Here is a 17,687-nt window from a genome sequence, read left to right as displayed (position 1 = left end):
CTGCAGTGTTGGAACATTTAATCCTACCTTCTCAGGCTCCTTCATTTCATACTAATGAATTTTGTTTAACAATTAAGTTAATAGCCTTTTTATTTTAAAGAGGTAAAATATATACACAGTACAACTCTCTAACCTCTTGAACAATTTATCAAAGCTATTTAAATTAGTACAATGGCATGAAACGTTACCCTTGACACAATACAAAAGAGAAATTGTTTCCAGACAAATTGGAAAAATCTTTTAATGCCATCAAATTTGCCTAATGCAGTCTGCAGGTTAATCTGTAAAAGGGTGAGCTGTATGTTTGCCCATACCTTATTATCCTTAGCTGTCAATGTATAAATCAGTGCTGACACAGCTACTTCTAAATCATCCATATTATACACAAAGGAAAATCTTTTAATAGTAGAGAAAGCACTTGAGCAAATCTTGCCCTATGCAAACTGAAAGGCAGATTTCTTCCACTAGACTGGCAGCAGTTGTGGTGCACATGAAAACTTTTGGACTTCATCCTCTAATGAGTCACCATGACCATTACCTTACTGAAGGGTAAGTCTTTTTCATTTAAATATTCTTGCCAGAAAGATTATTTTGTTTGCACTAAACTAATTAGTTGGTTTCGGTTTGGGGGAAGGGAATTTTGTGGGTAGGAGAGGAGAAATGTTTTCTAGTTTTATAAATTATTCTCTTTGAAAGATACTACCATCTTTTACGCTTTAGATTATCTTCCATCAGTTAAAACAATGATATAAAATGATCAGACACAACTTGAAGAACATTTGGCATGATATATATTTCTAAGCTATGAAAGGCACGTGACTTTGAAGACTGTGTGCCTGGCTTCAATAGCAATTTACGGTATTTGTGTTAATGTAAAGATATCTACTGCACATATAATACAAACAGAAAATTAGGCACTATTTCACAGCCAGGATGTCATTAACTTATGATGTCCCTCTAACGGCTATACTGAAGCAGTCTGATTTTTTTTTTTTTTTATAAGACCAGTTCCTGATAGCAAATTGTGTGAGTGCTGTTACTTAAGACATAAGCAAGAATACTAGAGAAAAAAAGAACATCTCTAGTTTTAAATTATGTTTTGTAATTTGATTTTAGCATAATAAGTTTCAAAACCACATGCAAGAATATAAAATACTATACACATAATCCTAGCTCTATTTTAAAACATTTTCTTCTTGAGAGTTTCTTCTCTTTCTTAAAACTCCCTGAGAACAGAAGCTGATCAGACATGGACCAGAAACTCTGGCCCATCCCCATCTGTCTCCTCTCCCCAGTCTCTCTTCATCATCTTCCCCTCACCCCATCTCCATGTTGGGTCTTTTCTATGTGGGAACAGTCAATCCCATTGGAAAGTGGCTATTGCTTTCTGCCCCCATCTCCACAAAGCAGTTGATTACCTTGAGCGGTGTCATTCCTGTGAAGCTCATAGCACACCAAACAACATCTGTTACATTCAAAATCTTTCCACTGTCACACAGAATTGAACAATCTTCCACCCATATCTGCAGCATTATCTGGGTATTTCATATACTTATTAATCTTTTGCTATTAGAAATATTAAATATTTATGTGAGTTAAACTGATAAGAACTAGTAAGAACTAAGTAAAATGCTGTCATCTAATAAAAAAATATCTGCTTTAAAATGTCTTTTATCACTTTTGCTGATACACCTTAGACTGCAGAAACATGTTGCTAACATATTTTCTTCCCTTTTAGCATATGTTGTCTACCACATAATGATAAATAAATATGTAAAAATAAACCTTGTTGTCCCACAAGAAAAGCATTTAATGACTAGCAGAAGATGTTACATACTTGAAAACTACCACCCTTTTATCTGACTGTCAGAAAACCTTCTTCACTCATTCACTTCATTTATTCAAGAGGCTGTGTTAAAAGTTGGAACAGTTTCAGTCAATCTATCTGCTTTACTCTCCTATGCTTCACGGCTTGACGTTACTCTGTGGTTCCATGCGGGAGAGGCACCATGCAGGTTTACATCCTTCTTCTTTGTTCCAAAATGATTGCATTCCCTTAGTCTATCAAATTAGCGGCAAATATTGTTTAAGATTTCATCAGAAAAACTGAGAAGGCTTTCTAGATCCCTACTGTAGCTTCCTCCTCAGTAAAACAATTGGAAAATGTTTCTTGTTTTACCACATTATATGCTGAGTCTCACATCATTACAATTTTTCCTTTGGGGAAAAAAAAGAGTGTACAGTATTTATCACTGCAAGACATTTCTTGGAAACAGTCATCGTTTTTAATGTCTCCTAGTTTTCTTCATTTTAAAACAGAACCAAGTTATGTTTCCAATTTCTCAATTCTCTTTTCAATTTCAAGAGAATCAATAATTTCAGAGGCATTACTTGACAAATATGTAACAAAATCATGTAAGAATTTATTCTAAGTTTTTATCAAACTTCAGAGAACTGCTAGTTTCTTTGGAAATTCAGATACCAGGTAAAGTTTTGTCTAAGTATTGGCACTTATCTTAGCAGATGAAAACACACCTTGTTCAGCTGTCTAGGTTTTATTCATCTAACATTTATTGCCACTCGAATAAATTTCAGATTGCCTTTTAGATTCTATGTATTTTAGACTTCTCCTCAGTGGTTCATGTGCCAAAAAAGAAGACTTGAAAGAAGCCTCTTGATCCACATTCAGAGATTCCTGATTTGAAACTCATCTCCCAATGCTCTGCTTTGTTTAATAACATAATTGACTTCAACAGTACATAAACAAACTTGCTGACAAAAAAGAAACTCTTTTCAGCAGGGCAATTTTTAGGAAAGTAGTCTGTAATGAAAATAACTTTTAAAACAGTATTGAAATGGTACTTGTTAAAAGTCAGAAAGAACACATTTTTTTTCGCAAAAGTCATGAGATCACTGACCTGTTTAACAATAAGTGTTTTAGGAGGCATAGAAAAGTGCACCTGCTTTCTTCATTCCTTCAGAGCTATTTTTGACTTTAGTAAGACTCTTAAGTGAATATATTTCACTAACATCCTGTGAAAAACCTTCTTGACGTATACCTGAAACACAGGTTGCTGAACAGACCAGTAGATGAATTAATATTCTGACTAAGAACAAGCATGAGAATATGCCAACTCTAAAGCATGTCTTAGACAAACAAGGCATTTGGATTGGCACTTGAACAGATGAGTAGACAAAGCAGACAAATATTCTTCCAGTTGCAGTAGAATTTTGTGCATGATTTGAGAAGAAATCAGTAACTAGAACATTTTCAGCAGGACTCTGGAGTTCAGCTGGCTAAAATAATTGAACTTCCAAGAAAACGTCCAAACATTGCCAACAGAGATTAATACAAAATTCAGTCATGCCTTTACTGACAACGTAAGTTTAAGATCTTTCACAGTAGGCCTAAAATATGCATTGAGGCAACACCAAGTAATATTAATCAAGCTTTTGGACCAAACTTTGTGTCATGGAAAGGACCTTGAGTGGACGCTGGTGTCTCTCTCCCTCAACTAATTCTCCATTTTTTAACACAAATTTTATTTGTGAAGCTGCCTGGCAGCCTTTATCTTTGGGGTGACAGCTGCACTGTCCTCAGCTTGTTGGGAAAAAACAGAACCAAAAGAACACAAAGGTACATAAGAAGAGAGTAGTCCAAAGTAAGACCAGACCGTGACAACAAAAACTGGGCACAAGATACTTGTAGGAAATATGATGAAAATGTTCCTTCGTATTTTTGGCCTTATTTGATATTCCACATATTTAACATCACGAATCTGACATGATGTTGCTGTATTCCTTTCCACCCCCTACAAAATATGATTACCCAGCAGAAGAAGAAGTTGGAATTTAGAAAATTTTATATATTTCAAATAGAAATATTGTAATATAATTTTATTAGAATCAGAGAAGGAGGTGGAACCTATTTCTCAAAAACTGAGCATATCATTGTTGTTCTTTCAGTGATGTTTTACATTTGTTTCCTTTCTAAGCCCAACTATTTTTCTTCCCAGTACCCAGATTCAAGAAATAACCTATCCAAATTTATAATCTGTGCAAGTAAAGCATTTTCTTACTATCTTAGTATCCCTGAGCTTGGGGAGATTTTAAGTATCTTTCACATCCAATGTGAGTACTCTGTCACCAGGGAGAGTTATGAAACTACTATTAACATGTATATTAAAAAAAATCTGTGTTTAATTTCCAATCTATATGATAATTTCTATTTATTTTTAAGAAAACAGTGGGCGTCAATAAATCCACTGAAGAACCTAACTTGAGGCATAGTTTTCTCCCTGAAAAAGCAGCAAGTTAGGAGTAACTTTCAGAATTATCTTTCCAGAACTTGCATCCTTATTTGTGTCAAGTCCCAGATCAGCAGCTGTACTAAAAGGGGATTATTCCTCAGACACTGACAAGCTGGGCTGAGTCCAACTAGGAGCACGAAAATGGGAGGGCTGCAGCAGATAACATTCCTGGAGAGGCTGCGAGAACTTTGTTTGTTCAGCGTAAAGAAGAGAGGGCAGAGGGGAGATCTTATTGTTGCCTGCAACTGTCTAAAGGGAAGGTATAGACAGACTTTGCAGTTTTAAGACAAGACACAAGAAAAAAAGTTGAAAAATGGGAAATTCCAATTAGGTATAAAGTAGATTTGTGGGGGCTGATGGTTTTTTTGGTTTGGGTTTTTTTAGTTCTTTTTACCATATGTGGCATGTTGTCAATTTTCATAATACTGTGCCCTTTTTGGTCTTATCTTCTACAAAATCTATACTGTGAATGTTATTAAGATGTCCAGAAAGGCCATGTCTTATGGAAACTAGAAAGTTTCTTCTGAGAAACATCAAGAGAACCCTAGAGCTAAAATATTAGCAGGAAATCAAAAGATCACACTGGTACCAACAACCTTAAAGGAAGCAATTTCTTTCAGATAATCTGTGTTAACATCTAATTCCCTTTGCTCTATGGACTAGAACATTCTTTGTATACAGTAAATATTTTCAAAAAAATTCCAACTCTTAATTTGGATGGGAAAACATTTAGAGAGAGTGAGATAAAATAAAATACATGATTGGGTCAGCTTCTGTGAGGTGTGTTAACTACCTTTGAAACAGCTTTAGTACTAGAGTTTCTGTACGGGATGGTTACCACTCATTGCATTAAAAAAACAGGCTTGAATTTATATTTAAATTGATGTAATTAATGTTGGTACACAAAGCAAATCCTAAATTTACACGTTCTGATACAGGCTGAACCTTCACCTATCTCTTCTATAAGTGTGACTAACATAATCAGCATTATGCTCAACTGCTAAGACAATTACAGAAGAAATGCTGAAATTAGAAACAAAAATTGTATTCTGTTGTAACAGTTCTCAGTAAGTATGCACAAATATTTGATTCTTGGATCTTAGGTTAATCATCCAATTGATGTTAAATTCCCTCACTTCCTCATTCCCTTTGTTTGCAGAGCGATGCCTTCTATACCTATCAAGTAGTTTCCTTAATTTTCTGTAACGATGAAATAAAAATAGTACAATTCTTCTGTCACCCTTCTCTAAGACTAATGTCCAAGGCTATGGAAGGCTAGGGTCCAAATCTCCTAATTAAGCTTCTGGAAAGGCTAAATGGCCTTATGTAGTTTTTATACTGCGCTAGAATCCACCTGGCTAGCCCCACAAACTCGCTTGTCATTCTGATGCCCATATCTATACCTCACACAATTTAAAGTGCTCTTCCTGAATGATCAGTGATGTAGACAGCATTTGGAAGACAAAAGTATTTCTTAGGACTTTCAACTGTAGTGGGGTCAAAAAGATTTCAGATTAGGGGGTTTTATTATTTTTTTTCTCCCCTGGGACTACCAGTAAAGGATGTATCTGTAGTTTTCACACTATCACAATAAACTATATGCCACAGATATGATTTGGACTTCGTGGCAATGCTATGGCCTTTATGAATTTTTTTTTTTTTTTAATTATCTCCCCAAAGAGAAAGCTTTTAAAGGGAGTAGCTACTGTTCTAAGCAAGTTTTAGACATAAATCAGGATTCTAAACTTGAAAAGGCACACCAAGATACAAATATTAGCTAAAGATTAGCATCCTAATTAAGTTTCTGACTAGAACTATCCTACCAAGTATAAGTATATGTATTACATTCTAAAATACTGCCCTGCCACTAGAATATTCTTGATGATGCTGTTATTTTTACTAACAAAGTTCTCTTCTGTAGCTGTATCAGTATTCAGACATAAAAGATGATGCAGAAAGATGCAGACTTCTCCCTGCAGCCAAGCCTTTTTTAGACCATGAATAATGACAAGACCAGTTCTAAATAGAAACTCATAAAACATAAATTAAACAAAGTAATAAAGCTACTTTGAAAAGCCCTTGCATGTTTTTGAACATAATAGGTTTGAACATAATAGTTTTTTCCACTGAGATGCAGGAGGACTTCATTGCCAAGAAGAACCATGCCACAACTGTTGTTAAATAATAAAAAAAAAAAATAAAAAAAGATATTTTCTAAATATCATAGCAACTAGGCCAAACTCATGAGCATTCTGCTAAATCTTTGAAAAAACGCCTTCCTGAGTGCAGCACAAAGAATTAGAGTCCATTACAGGAAGACAGAAATGTAAATGGCTTCCTGTCAAGTACCCTCCTACTGGGGATATAATACCATGTCATTTCCTCCATAATTATGGAGCAAAGTAATACACCTAGAAGGTTCATAATTTTTTAACACTAGCAACTTCAATTAATAAAAAGTATTTCAATAGAAATTGCACAAAAAGCTCATATAATGGCCTAATACTTCCCTATTTTTATTGATGACACAGAAGACAGCAATTATATTTTTTCACAGTTGCATCATACTGGCACCTCCATAGTCCTTCTGGGACCTACTAGTGTATGTCCTCATTCTTTGTTGGTTATTCTTAAGTGATGAGTTCTCAGCTTACAGCAGGGGTTATAGTGTATCAGCGCATGACCTTAGATTTCCTACTATTCAAGTTCATCACAGTCTTCAGGTCGTTCAGGTCTTTCAGTCCTCTAAACTCATCTATCACTCTAAACAGAAAGATGAAAAGTCACTGCTTTCCTTTGTCTTGAAACTCATCTATTTCCACATTTAGAAGCCAGAAGAATTCAAAACCTGCCCATGAACTTCAGGGTCACTAGCTCCAGGAAAGTGAGTATCAGTCTTTTAGAAAAGACTTATTTTACCGCAGAAGAAAACCACATAAGAAAAGTAGTCATATAAGTACAAAAATATATGTTAGCAAAACGAGATAATAGCATGATTTTCTTTTCTTTCTATCTTTCTTTTATACAAGTTAACAAAAGTTCTACTCCCGGACCTAAGGCAAAATGAATTCTTCCGTATCAACTATGAAATGTTTCGACTACCCTGACATTAAACTATAAAACTCAGGTTACCATAAGCAAATAGTTATAATCCCTTGTTGTGTTTGACTCCATTTCAATGTTTTAGATTTCATATAGGCTAATTTTAGGACGCTTAAGATATGTTAAAGTATTTTGCTGAAACAAATGGTATGTTTTGGTTTTATGTGGAGATTCCTTAAGCAGCTATGAAAGCGCTTAGGAGAAAGAGATCTGATACAACAAAAGTACACTGCATTGACAAAACTTTACCATCAGAATATATGCAAGCAGGAGGAAAATACTTACAGATTTTTTATATCTACTGCTCCTCGGAATGCCTTCCTTGGTATTGCTTGAATCTGATTTTCACTAAGATCTCTAAGGAAAAAAAAAAAAATCAAATTAAACCTAAAATCTGCCACATATTTATTTCTGCATGTAACAAAAATAACTTGCAAGGAAATAATTTCAGCAGGTACAGTTCAGTCAATGTTTCCAATGAAGCTTATTTTATTACCTTAACTGATTTGTAATTGAAGAAAAAGAAGAAGCAATAATACTCAAATTAGTTTATATGTGTTGCACTAAGTAGCTCCTTTACAAAAAAACAATATATACGCCAAAGGAAAAGCAGAAGCATTAGATAATTTATCAGTGAAGACCAAACTGGTTTAACTTTTAACTGATTGATTTTTCTTTTCAATGCATTCCAAACCCGTGACATCAAATGTTTGATAGTATGTTCAGCTTTATTCAAGGAAGACTGAAAACAAGCAAAAAGACCAAGCAGCAATCTGTTCAGGGAAACAACTATCAAGCTCTATAATGTCTGAGATCCATATATTTCTGAATTTTGTTTCAGAGTAGAAAGCACCATGTATTTTGAAAGAAGGGATTAAAAACCATCCTGCAGCAGATACCTAATGCTGCTCTCTAAAATCCCTGCATGACCAGTTGTACCAGGCTATCTGAAATGAGTACCTTTCCCAAAAAAAGAAATATTCCAGAATAACTTTTTGCTATCAGTGTTAATAACCAACCATTCACCCAAAATTTAGAAATACTTTTGGCCTTCACAGTTCCATATTGGAACTAAAACCTAGAGAATTGAAAAAAAGACATTAGCAGTAGAGACAGGAAACAAAACCAAACTAGAATCCAGGGCTTTTGACATCTGCTATATAAGCATATGTCAAGTCATTCAGTAGACTAAAGTCATTAGTGTTATATCTACACCGTCTGCAGTTCGAAGGTTTCACTTCAGACTACAGTTTGGCAATCTGGACCAAACATACCTATCACGCACGTGGTTCACAAATGTCTGAAGGTCTTCAAAGAGACCTATCTACTTTGTAGCCTTAAAATTATGAAATTGGATCTTCTTTGGGGGGCTTTCAGCAGATCTATAGACACTATAGCACAGATCTATAGCACAAATCTATAGACAACATGTACACAGGCACACAAGAAATTATATGAAGAGGCTTGCTTGAGCATCTGAATAAAATTTAGAAACAAATCAGATGAGTATGAGCTGTGTCCACACTAGGATTTTCAGTCAGTCTGCAGAGCAGAAGTAGAGCTCGCTTTGCTAAAACCAAATCAGGACCTTCACTCTAGAAGCACACCAAATGCATCTCAACCCTAACAACAGAAGTAAAATTGCACAATATCTTGCTCTTTAAAGACATCATCTAACTGACATTTTCCGAGACACCTTTTAGGAGAAATATTGCAAGACGGTGCATAGAAATAAAAGATGGAGTGCAGATGAAGTGAATAAGCAAGAATCATTTAGTTGATTAGATATAAACAGTCATGCTTTTGACACATTCCTTCCCTAAAATGTATCCTAGCATAAGCTCATGCTTCCAATTATTAGTGAACACTCCTGGAGATATCTTTCAGATTTATGAACTTAAAAAAAAAGTAATTTGAGGACTTCTTAAAACCCCACACTGCCCGAGTCTCACAAAATTTATATCAATATAATCCTTTTGAAAATAACATTGAAAGCCTATTTGTTTTATCCAATTCACTGTTAATTTATGGAAAATTTAATTTGATTTACTAAATCTTTCATAGGTCATGCATCTAACTGCACTGCAATATCTTGCAAGGTATATTTAAAACTAGACACAATTTCACTATTATTAACCATGTGTGAAAAAAGAGAAGCTGTGAGCTGTGATTTAATTTTCAAGCTACCTAAGTAATCTTGAAATGGGATATGACTGCACTGCTCTGACAATAAATTCAATAGCAATGAATGAAAAAGCAGCCTTCAGCATTTGTTACAGCAACATGATTTAAAAGCCTACTTCCTTTAAAAAAAATCCATTACAAGTATAAACAGCAAATATCTATATTTACCCTTCTGTTTGATTGACTAACACATTCTACCTATATAAAAATTGTGCATGAAGTGGTTAAGTTAGCAGTAGTGTTTTATATAATGATGAATTATTGGCTTATAATACAGATATATGTATAGATCGATGTAAACCACTGCCATGCTTATATACTGCAGGAAGTAATGGGTAATGGTGCATTATGCTTTTTATGACATATCATTCACCATTTTATTCAATTAAAGAAGTGGAAGATGAACAAGATTGAGACAACATGTAAATTAAATTTTTAAAAAATCTCAGTGTTCAAAATCTTTCTTTCCTTGACCAAATGCAAATCTTGGCATGACTGCAGGGATTTACAAGTAACAGCTATTCAGCCAGGTACCCCAGCAAACAATACTTTGACATTGTGTTTATGCTTATGTATGTCTGTGTATGCATGTGCAGAAGAGAGCAGACTGACTACTACATGCTGGATATACCACAGGGCCCAAAAAGTCTGCATCATTTCCGTGTAGCACAGGCTCACGTAGACTGTTTAAAGCATTCCTGAAAACACAGAGCGCTAAGTAAGGTTGGCAAATGTCATTTTCCAAGAGAAATTTTTTTGCTATGCATCTGCTGGTTTGCAAAACTTTCTTGGAATTGTTTATGTAATGAAATGTAAGTTATTAATTAATTTCTTCATTGCAAAATTCTAACTTCATAAAAACAATGATTTTGGACAATTTATGCCTACTTACAACAGTAAATTTTTAGTAATTATTTATTGATTGCTTCAAGTTTTCATCTCTTTAATCTAAAACGGTTTCCTTATAAAAACCTTGAGGGTCTTAAAAATACATCCAACTTCTTAAATAAATTACACCTACATTCCACACTGCACAGCTAGGACTCAGTAAGAAGTTGCAGTGCAGTCTTTTTTTTATGACATTTTAAGCCATTTCACTGCAATTCTTAGACTGCTCACAAAAAAAGGTCACAAGTAGTACATGGTGACTTTCTGGGGAAATGTGGCAAAAATCTGTTTTATAGATAAAACCAGACAATTTTGCAGGCCACTATGTTACAATGATTTGACTTTGCAGCTTAAATTCTTCAGTGGAGAAAGATGCAGACCTCCTTTTCAGCCTGATGGTCATTGTTTTCCTGCACTAAAAATTGTGTGATCTTCACCACATATTTCACAAAGAACCAGCATACTGAGTGTAACTAATGATGGCAATTGGTACCCCTAAAATGAGAGCAGCTTAAGCATTTAAATTAAAATTTAAGTCACTACACAATACAGTGTTCTACTTTTACATGAACAAATGCATATTTTTGAAGGAAAAGGCATGAACCCGCCTTCACATTTGAAACCAGCAATCTGACTGAGATACTTTCATAGCATCAAATTATTCTCCATTATGATTACAGCTCAAGACCTTACATTAAAATCCAGCATACCTCTGGAACAGCAGAATTGATTCAAAAACGTTTTCTATACAGCTAGAGCAAAAAAGCCAAGGTTATCCTACAGATTAGGGTTTTTTTTTTTTAAAAAAAAGTAAAGTACAATAGTCTTGTAAGATGTTTTGATGAATTAATCTTTATGCAGACTCTAGTTGTCCTGCAGGCTTCTTTTCATTGTCAAGAACATTGTTCTTGATGCTATATCATTCCTAGAGAGATATATTCCAAATTACTAAGTATGAAGTGGAGTACCTTAGACATTGACCTTTCAAGAACACTCCTTCATGCTACTTTGTGGGCTTCATTCATTTCATCCTCTGGCTGGCAGAGCACTCATGAACACCTGGCCTTCAATGCACTCCCCAACTCATATCTCACCAAACCAGCGCAGGGCCAGAACTCCCATATGTAACTTCAGTCTCTTTTAGTGTGAAACATCCTCAAGGAGAGCTCTCAGGCTCATTTCTTCAAACCCAAAGATGCCATTGTAATATTGGGGTTAAATTGCAGTTTTGCACACAAAAAGCCACCTGGACAAGTCAGGCCAGCAGCAGCTGAAAAAGGCTCTTTGCAGAGAAGTCACAGATGAACACCTGTGCCATTCTAGATGCAATCGCACCACTCTGTTCCTAGTGGTTTGTTTCAGATATGTTTAAGTTGTGTACATATCAAGCATTCTTCTGAGTTGTAGTATTCTGGTTGCAAGCCCATGTTCTCAAAAGCAAAACAAGAAAATCAAACCCATACACCAAACCAAGCTGATTCCCACTCTAAATGAAGCTACATAGAGAACACAGAAAGATTTCCAAGTTTTTGCCCAACTACAGAGATTCTTGGAAAGCTTTGCATACTTTTTTACCCCAGAGAATGTCAGATGTGTGTTTCTAAATCAGAGATTAAATATGTTGCACCTTTTTTTTTTTTAATTAACATGGATTGTATAAGTGTTCAAATTCAGCAACGAAAACAGAGCAATACTATAGCCTGTCTAGGATCCATGATGAAGTAAGTCCTGAAATTATTGTGCTTACATAAAATATAATTTCTTTTTAAACAAATCAGGTAATTTACATGCAATGTATTCTGATAATCACATATGCTTCAGCTTTTAAAGCAGTTACCAAATATTAAGGATTTAACTCTGATATTTTCAATGATACTACAGTAGAACTTGTCTAACTTGAAATTACACCTGAAAGTAGATTTGTGTATGTCAGACTGATGAAATAGGAAAAAATAATAACAAAAAATAAACGAAACTTCTCACCCTCACCTTCCCCCTGAAAATGAGATTGATTTTGTTTTCAGTTGTTGATTTGGGGCTTTTTTGTTGCTCTGGAATACATTAATGATCATAATGCATCATGCTTTGCTATTTCTGCAAAAACCTTGCCAAAACCTTGCTACTACTCAATCCTTCCTAGGAACAGGATGCAAATGTTACATTTCTATTTATCATATTTACTGGTTAGTAGATAGAAGTATATCTGGGAAAAAAAAACCACCCAACCTAGAATCCTGCTAACATTTGAAATTCACTCCAATAGAATGTAATAACCTATTCCCACAGAAAAACACAAAAACCTCTGTATGCTGTTGTTTTTCTATCTGAGGATAAAGCCCTGGATAACCTGATATTAATGAGGCTGATAGAGTGCTTCAGCTCTTAAAAAATGCAGACAGTACTGCATTGCAGCTGTTTTATTACTCACCATGTATGATTCCCAGTTGAATATCTCATTTACCCTTAAAAGGAGTGCTAAATTTTTAATCATATAAATTGAAACACCACATATAATGTCTGTATCATATGCTGTTAAGGCTGTATCACAGTTTTCTTGCATGGCTAAAACCATTGCTCTTTCTGAAACAATAAATCTTTTGAAGATGGCAAACCTGCTTGTAAATTTAATTACTTGTAATTTTATTTTCCTCTATGGTTTAACCTCCCTCTGTGTCTGACCAGCAATATCATAAATCTATACTGCCAGTATTTTACAAAGTAGAGAATGAGTGCTAAAAAATGCACTGATTAAGGAAAACACAGAAACACTGATTCAAACTAAGTATTGAATACTTAGCAATTTATTTACACTTGTTCATAAAAACAGCTAAAGTGGCTATTCTTTGGTCAGTTACCTTCATAATTATTTAAATATATCTGATACAAATAAAGTAAGCCTTGCTTAGTACATCTCTCACAGGAAAAAAACAGTTTTAACATTGTCTAAATATGAAAAGCACTATGCTCATATAGGGCAGCAAACTATCATGCACAATGAGACTACAGGGCATTCAACGAAATAAACAGCAGGAGAATTTATTTAAATTGTGTGACCAAAAATCTAATATATAAATTTGCATGGGGAGTCTCACTTGTCATATAAAGGTGACAATTCCCCCCACCCCCCGATATTTCAAAATAGAATAGGATATTTCAGCTGGAAGGGACCTACAATGATCATCTAGTCCAATCAGATAATTTTGGTGGAACAAGTAAAAGCTTCTTTTTTAAGAACGTAAGCATCAATTAGATATTTATGCCCAAACAGTAAAATTAACTAAACAATTGGTTTATGAATATCAAACAGTCCTCTCCTTTTCAGCTGTTTTCACTACAATTTGCTTTTTCCTCAGTACTATCCTACATTCCTACAATATGCCTGTATCTGACTACACCTTAAAACATATAGAGATTTAGGTGGCAGAAAGAAGACTGACACTACTTGTTCATTAAGGAGCTCTTTGCAGAAAGAGCCCATGAAACATGTTCCAGCACAGGCTACTCCCTGGATTCTGGACTTCATTAGGATGTCTATGCAGTCTTGCATGGTCTGGGACACTTCTCCAGGCACAGTGACCTTAATGAGGTATGCCATCCAAAACTTCCAAACTACAGCAGAGTGAGTTCTAGGTTTGCCAGAGTATTTAGTCCTCTGTTTTAGTATTTAGTCCTCCAGTTTACATGTTACAGAAAAACTACTCTGCCTCACTGGGAGGCACTGGAGACACCAGCAGTAAAATCTGAGCTCCTAGAGGGTGAGAACACGTTGCAACACGACAGCATTAGGAGAAGTAAACCACCACCCCAAGTCTGAACAGTATTTTTGTATTTCTCAAAAGAAGGACAGAAAGAGTTTATTTTTTATTATCATTAACACTGGCAGCTGCCTCTCTTCGCAAAAGCTGCTCTGGCAGTGGGCTTTCCAATGCAAAGAGGACAGAGAGAAATGGCAAAGTAGGTTTTTTGAGTTTTGCTGGATCTGATTGGATTTCATCCCTAAAATACCAGTCTTCCACTTTCTAGATTTTAATAATAAATGTATATTTCTACTCCATATTAGGCGGTTTGTGTTACCATGGAAAACTTGATCAGATTTTTTTTTACTGCTCATGAACCTTCATTTAACATCACAAAAACATACTCTTAAATTGCAAAGTTACAGTATGACTGGGAATTTAATTTAAGACCTTTTTTGAATGCTACAAGAGGCACACTTTGGAAACTACTAGTTTTATTGTATTAGAATAAGGTATATAAGTCTGAAAATTATTCTCAGAACTATGTAACAATAATCACACCAAAGTACAAAGTCTTCAGGAATACAGAGGCTACTGAATTATTGCATTATGGTGTCAATGCAGGGAGAGCATCCTGGAGAAGTAATTCCTCTAAAATTAATAGCTTGTGTGAACTGAATCTATTGAAGCATATTTGGAATACTATCGTGGTAGAAATATATTTCATTGTAGCATGAGCTTACTAAAAAAACATGAATGTTTTAGTATACACTATAACAGATTTTTATCCTATGTTCACCAAACACATTAATATATACAAACAAGTAAGTACCTTTCCCATCAGTCAAATGAGGCTTATAAAATGTTACTGTACTGCGTCATTTATTTATGAAGATAATCTTATACTCAAACGGCATCTCATGTCGTTTTAGCAAGGCATAGCTTTTTGGCAGGTCTACAGATCAATTAAGACAGACAGAAAAAGAAAACGTTTAAAAAATATATGCTTATTAATTCAGTCTAAACTCTTTTTTCTGAAAAAAAAGCCCAGCCAAACCCACAAATTAAACTGTACCATTATCCTTTGACTATGGAATAAACAATTTAGCCTCCTATTAATTTAAATGGGTTTTTTTTCTATTCTTCAGTAAAACATTTATTGCACCTAGCCCTCTTCATAATGAAGATACAAAAAGGGTCCAATACTATCAGCAGTGGCTGAAATGTCTCTAGGTGCAACTATCTCCTTATGGATATCAAAAATGGGAATTATAAATTCTAGTACGAGTTCTGTAAATCACGATTGCTGGTCATATCATTCCAGCCTACTTCCCATAAGACAACTAAAATAACACATCTGAGAAAGTTATTATTAACCTCCTTTTACAGATGGAGAAACCAATCTAGGACCTATCAGTGGTCATACATGCCAGTATGATGCTGAGAAGCACAAAGCAGACGAGAAAAATTTAGATCGTAGAATAGCAGGTTCTATCTGCATTAATTTCCATTTGCTCTGTTGACTTTAGAGATTTAGATGCTGTACACAGCAGATACAGAATCTATTCCCATGCTAAAGCAGGATCACTCCCTATGCCATTCTCCACAACATAGGGCAATCACCACTGCAATATGGACAGAATGATGTGAGTTACAGCAACTTCTATGGGAATGAATTAATCTTCAACTTTTCTAAGAATATTCAGACTAAATTTCTCCCGTCACTTTCATCTCTCAGTTTTTAATGATATCACTGAAATTTCTTTCTTATTTAATGCTTCATTTTTTAAAAATATTATCCATTTATAAATCTATAATTGAATGAAACTGTACATCTTATTCTAGCTATTGGCATATTATTATTTGTATTATTTAAGCAGCACATATTTATACCCATTTTATCTATTTATTTAATTATTTATTAAAGCGGAAGCTCAGATCACTTATGCATACAGTACAGAATATATACAAAAAAGATAAAAACTAACTAAACAATAGCAGTATTGGCAGCCCGATAATCTCAAAGTTTATCAGTACTGTCAACCTTAACACTTAGGATAATTCATAAAAAATGTAAATTATGACAATTAATGCTAATCCTCCTTCGTTTGAGAAACAGACTGACACTTCATAACTATCCAACATTATAGGATGTTTGTTTATAATTCTGAGTATTAGTAATTGGTAATTTTTGTAGAATGAAAATAGCACAGAGTGCAGGTACCAGGTCTGTCTTACTTTTTACCAGGATCACATTTTTGGTTTGGAATAAGCCAAACCCACCAATCTCAGTCTTGGCATGAAAGTTAAACTGTAGGCTGCAGAATCAATTCTACTCTGCAATGTCTCCAAAAGTCCACTTACATCAATTTGTATACTCTGGTACCACTTGAAAATAATTGGTTGAGAAGCTTCACCACTTATCCTTTATTGTGCTCAAGTATCCTAGTGTGGCAAATGCTAATTGTGAAATAAAATACGAGTTTTAGGACCACACATGTATTTTACTGAAGTCTTAGAAATTATTTTTGAAAAGGAAAGCAGTCTTTATTAGTCTGTTCCACTAAATTAATATTTCTCCTTTTTTTTTTTTTAAGGACTACCGAAAGAGAAAAAAATAATTACTCTCTGTAGCTCCTAAAGAGGAAAGGACCACCCACAATTTCAAAGAGACAGAATTGCAATACTACTTCAAACTGGGTTCAATGTAATCCCTATGATAGAAAATGATCCTTGAAAGAAAAACCTGAAGGTCTTAAAAAAACCCTACTCTCTGCAAATAAAAACTTGCTGATTCTTTACTGCCCACAGAGTCTCAAATTTGTCGAGCTCAGGGGAGGTACTGAGCAACATTTACTGATTGCTGCTTGTCACGCATTTTTAATGGCAACTGTTCCCCTAACAGTGCTCAAGACAGAAGCACAGTTCTGAAGTGCAAGGCTATCATTGACCTACAACCCTACTTGGAGTTTGCAGGTTGGGAGATGACTTTTAGCCATATGGATGTATATCTTGCATTTACTGTTTCAAAAATGATAATTTAGTCCAGCCAGTAACTGGTAAAGCATATATGTTTTTTATTCACACAACTTTCCCCTCCTTTTTATTTAACCAGGTTGGAATTGAAGGCAAAATAGAAAATAACTTTAATCTTTATGTGCTATTGTATCATACAAGGCCACAAAATTTCTTTGTAAGGAAAGAGTGGACATTCTGCTATTTTAATTGCACTAGTTTCTGTCTAGTATGTGATTTGGTGATTAATTTTTAATCAACTGTTACACTTGATAGACTTGAAAATGCACTACAAGTTAAGCTCTTAAAAATGATAAAGCAAGATGCTGCCAGGTAACTTTCACTGCTTCTGGTACGTTATACTCTCAGCACATGCATGGCTGAAACATCCATTTGGCTTGGTTTGGGATCCACTCACGTTAAGAATAGATGAGATGGCATATTTAACTTT

General features: G+C 34.7%; 1 protein-coding gene across 13 annotated transcripts in view; it reads right to left on the bottom strand.

Moving 5' to 3' along the window:
• The window catches only part of SLIT2 (slit guidance ligand 2), a 256,360-nt gene that overhangs the window by 97,306 nt on the left and 141,367 nt on the right, over positions 1-17,687 (bottom strand). For all 13 annotated transcript variants that reach the window (XM_054065264.1, XM_054065267.1, XM_054065268.1 and 10 more), the window contains exon 5: positions 7,698-7,769. In XM_054065264.1, coding sequence (XP_053921239.1) covers positions 7,698-7,769 — 72 coding nt within the window. The remainder of the gene's footprint in view (positions 1-7,697; positions 7,770-17,687) is intronic.

The sequence above is a fragment of the Cuculus canorus genome, chromosome 4 (genome assembly GCF_017976375.1).
Source record: "Cuculus canorus isolate bCucCan1 chromosome 4, bCucCan1.pri, whole genome shotgun sequence".
NCBI classification, from domain to species: domain Eukaryota; kingdom Metazoa; phylum Chordata; class Aves; order Cuculiformes; family Cuculidae; genus Cuculus; species Cuculus canorus.
This window is presented reverse-complemented; position numbering and strand designations above follow the sequence as displayed.